Consider the following 1327-nt stretch of genomic DNA (forward strand, 5'->3'; position numbering starts at 1 on the left):
TTGAAAAGCAAAAAAAATGACAACCAGTGTTTCTTTGAGAATGTCAAATGGCAAAAATTACTAAGAAATTTACTATGTATTTATGGTTTTTAATTAGCGATGGTCGATACTATATATTATAATATAAAAAAATGATACAGTAAATTTCCTTGTTGTATTTTTGGAATATTGTTAATTAGAAATCAGACTTTAATATTTTTCGAAATGTGTTTTTTTAACAAAGTTCATAAAAATAGAACACTTTCGACACCACCATATCTACTCAACTCAACGTTTATATCGCAAATAAACAACGGGGACTCATCAAGAAACAAGTGTTTAGCATCACTAATGTGGCACTTAATTATTTAAACCACATAATCAAAATATTGAAGAGTGAACTTGTTTTTTTTTCAAAGTTCGTTTTTTGATGTTTTTATCGAAAGTAAATACAGTAAAACCTGGATATTTTCTAATTTTTAGGGAGAAAAAACCTGGACATTTTATAAAACAATTTTTATCAAAACTAAAATGTTATTATGTTTTGTAAATTATTGTAAGTTGTGGCATATTTGTCTGTGTGGTAAATCAACTATTCAAATTCTTCATTTAACAACTCCAGTACTCTTTTGGCGTAAAACATACCCATTTTATCTGTAAGATCCAACGAACCAAGCTTTTCGATCAAAGCTTTTAGTTCATCAGATATTTTGCTAATTTCAACTTCGTTGTGAGAAACATCTTCTTCTGATGCATCAACAATCGCATCTTTTTCTTCTTCTGGTTCTATAACTTCTTCTATGGTAGTCGATTCTTGTATCAAGTTCATTCTTTTTAATTTAGATATTTCTTTGTTCAAATCAGTTTCAATGGTTTCTTCATCGGTTGTGTTGTTTAATGAAACATCATTTGGAACCGAACTTGCAACAAAGTACGGTGATTTGTCATAATTCGGATTGTAAAATTTACTTTTTAACCAACACTTTAAAACACTTTCCTTTGTTGTCAAATCCCATGCTGCAGAAATGAGAGGAAATGCTTCAACTATATCGATTGAAACAATCTTTTTGACGTTTACTGAGAGATGTTTATCAACCATGCTTTGGTACTGTTCAATAATTGTACCAATAAACAATTTTCTGTAGTACCTTTTAAACGTGTATATTATTCCCATATCCAGTGGTTGGTACACACTAGTTACATTGGGAGGTAAGAAGATAACGAATATGTGTTTTAAATACAACTCTTTGACGATGGCGCCAGATTTAATTAATAAAGTGTGGCTGCTACAGTTATCTATAATCAGAAGATTTGTTTTTCGGTGTTGTTTGTTTCAATTTCGTTATCC

General features: G+C 29.8%; 1 protein-coding gene across 1 annotated transcript; it reads right to left on the reverse strand.

Moving 5' to 3' along the window:
* Positions 1 to 571: 571 nt before the first annotated feature.
* On the reverse strand, positions 572 to 1078 carry EIN_499600 (hypothetical protein; the record flags this gene model as incomplete). Its single annotated transcript, XM_004261393.1, has 1 exon — positions 572 to 1078. One exon carries the CDS (start codon positions 1076 to 1078, stop codon positions 572 to 574), a length of 507 nt encoding a protein of 168 aa, XP_004261441.1.
* Positions 1079 to 1327: the final 249 nt, after the last annotated feature.

The sequence above is a fragment of the Entamoeba invadens genome (genome assembly GCF_000330505.1).
Source record: "Entamoeba invadens IP1 unplaced genomic scaffold scaff_1105074724605, whole genome shotgun sequence".
NCBI lineage: Eukaryota > Evosea > Mastigamoebida > Endamoebidae > Entamoeba > Entamoeba invadens.